Source organism: Laccaria bicolor, genomic scaffold (assembly GCF_000143565.1).
Source record: "Laccaria bicolor S238N-H82 LACBIscaffold_93 genomic scaffold, whole genome shotgun sequence".
Classification (NCBI taxonomy): Eukaryota; Fungi; Basidiomycota; class Agaricomycetes; order Agaricales; family Hydnangiaceae; genus Laccaria; species Laccaria bicolor.
In genome coordinates, this window is record NW_001889964.1 from 1 (window position 1) to 829 (window position 829).

General features: G+C 52.7%; 1 protein-coding gene across 1 annotated transcript; it reads left to right on the forward strand.

Annotated features, from left to right (window-relative positions):
• Window positions 1-753, forward strand: LACBIDRAFT_318477 (uncharacterized protein; the record flags this gene model as incomplete). The annotated part of the gene is made up of 1 exon (XM_001890373.1): window positions 1-753. A coding segment is annotated over one exon (753 nt), but the record flags the coding sequence as incomplete, so codon positions are not given.
• Window positions 754-829: the final 76 nt, after the last annotated feature.

Sequence of the window (829 nt, forward strand, 5' to 3'; positions counted from 1 at the left end):
CACACACCATCAAAGCGTATGCGATGCATAGGTGTAGGACTGGCTGGCACAGCGTCAGGGTCCTTCTTGGTCAAGAAAGCACGAGTCACTCACCTTCAGATGGAGGGGATTATCAAAGACCCCGTCATCGAACACATTCCGGATGAGCTCCCAGTGCCTGACTGGAGTTTACTCCATTCCAACACCCCACTCCATTCCTATTCCCGACACGACCTCGAGGAACGGTGTAACGCACTGACTGAAGCGTTGGGGCACGCAAAGGTCCAACTGGCTGTGGCACACGAGATAATGAGTGGTCAGAGCGCGCAGTTGATTGTGCAGAACATGGGCATGGAAGCTATGAACCGCGCCTTATTCGAGAAGGAACAGCCAAAGAATAGAGACAGGACAGCAATGTTTCCCAAAAACTTTGGACGACATGCTACTGCTCCTGAGTGGGTTCTACAGAAGCGGACTCTGGAGGATGAGGGGAAGCAGAAGGAGGCGGATAAAGCCCAGAGGAAAGTCACGAAGGCGGGTAAGAAGGCGAGGAAGGTGGAATTAGAGGAGAGATGGAAAGCGGTCTGCGTCGCTCATGAGGAGGCCATTGTGCAGTGGAAAGCAACATGTGAGACGTTAAAGGCGAGTGGTGTGGCGGCTAAGAACCTCCCAAAGAAGCCCAAGCGTGTCTTGAAAGCGTCTCTGGTGGAGGAGAGTGAAGACGGGGATGAAGCGGGTGGGAGCGATGAAGAGAGTGATAGCGATGATGAGTGATAAGCTGATGTTTGGGCGTTGTCACACGGTGTCCGAAGGAGTGAATTTTGTGACACATGGCCTTGTTCTCTTGAAT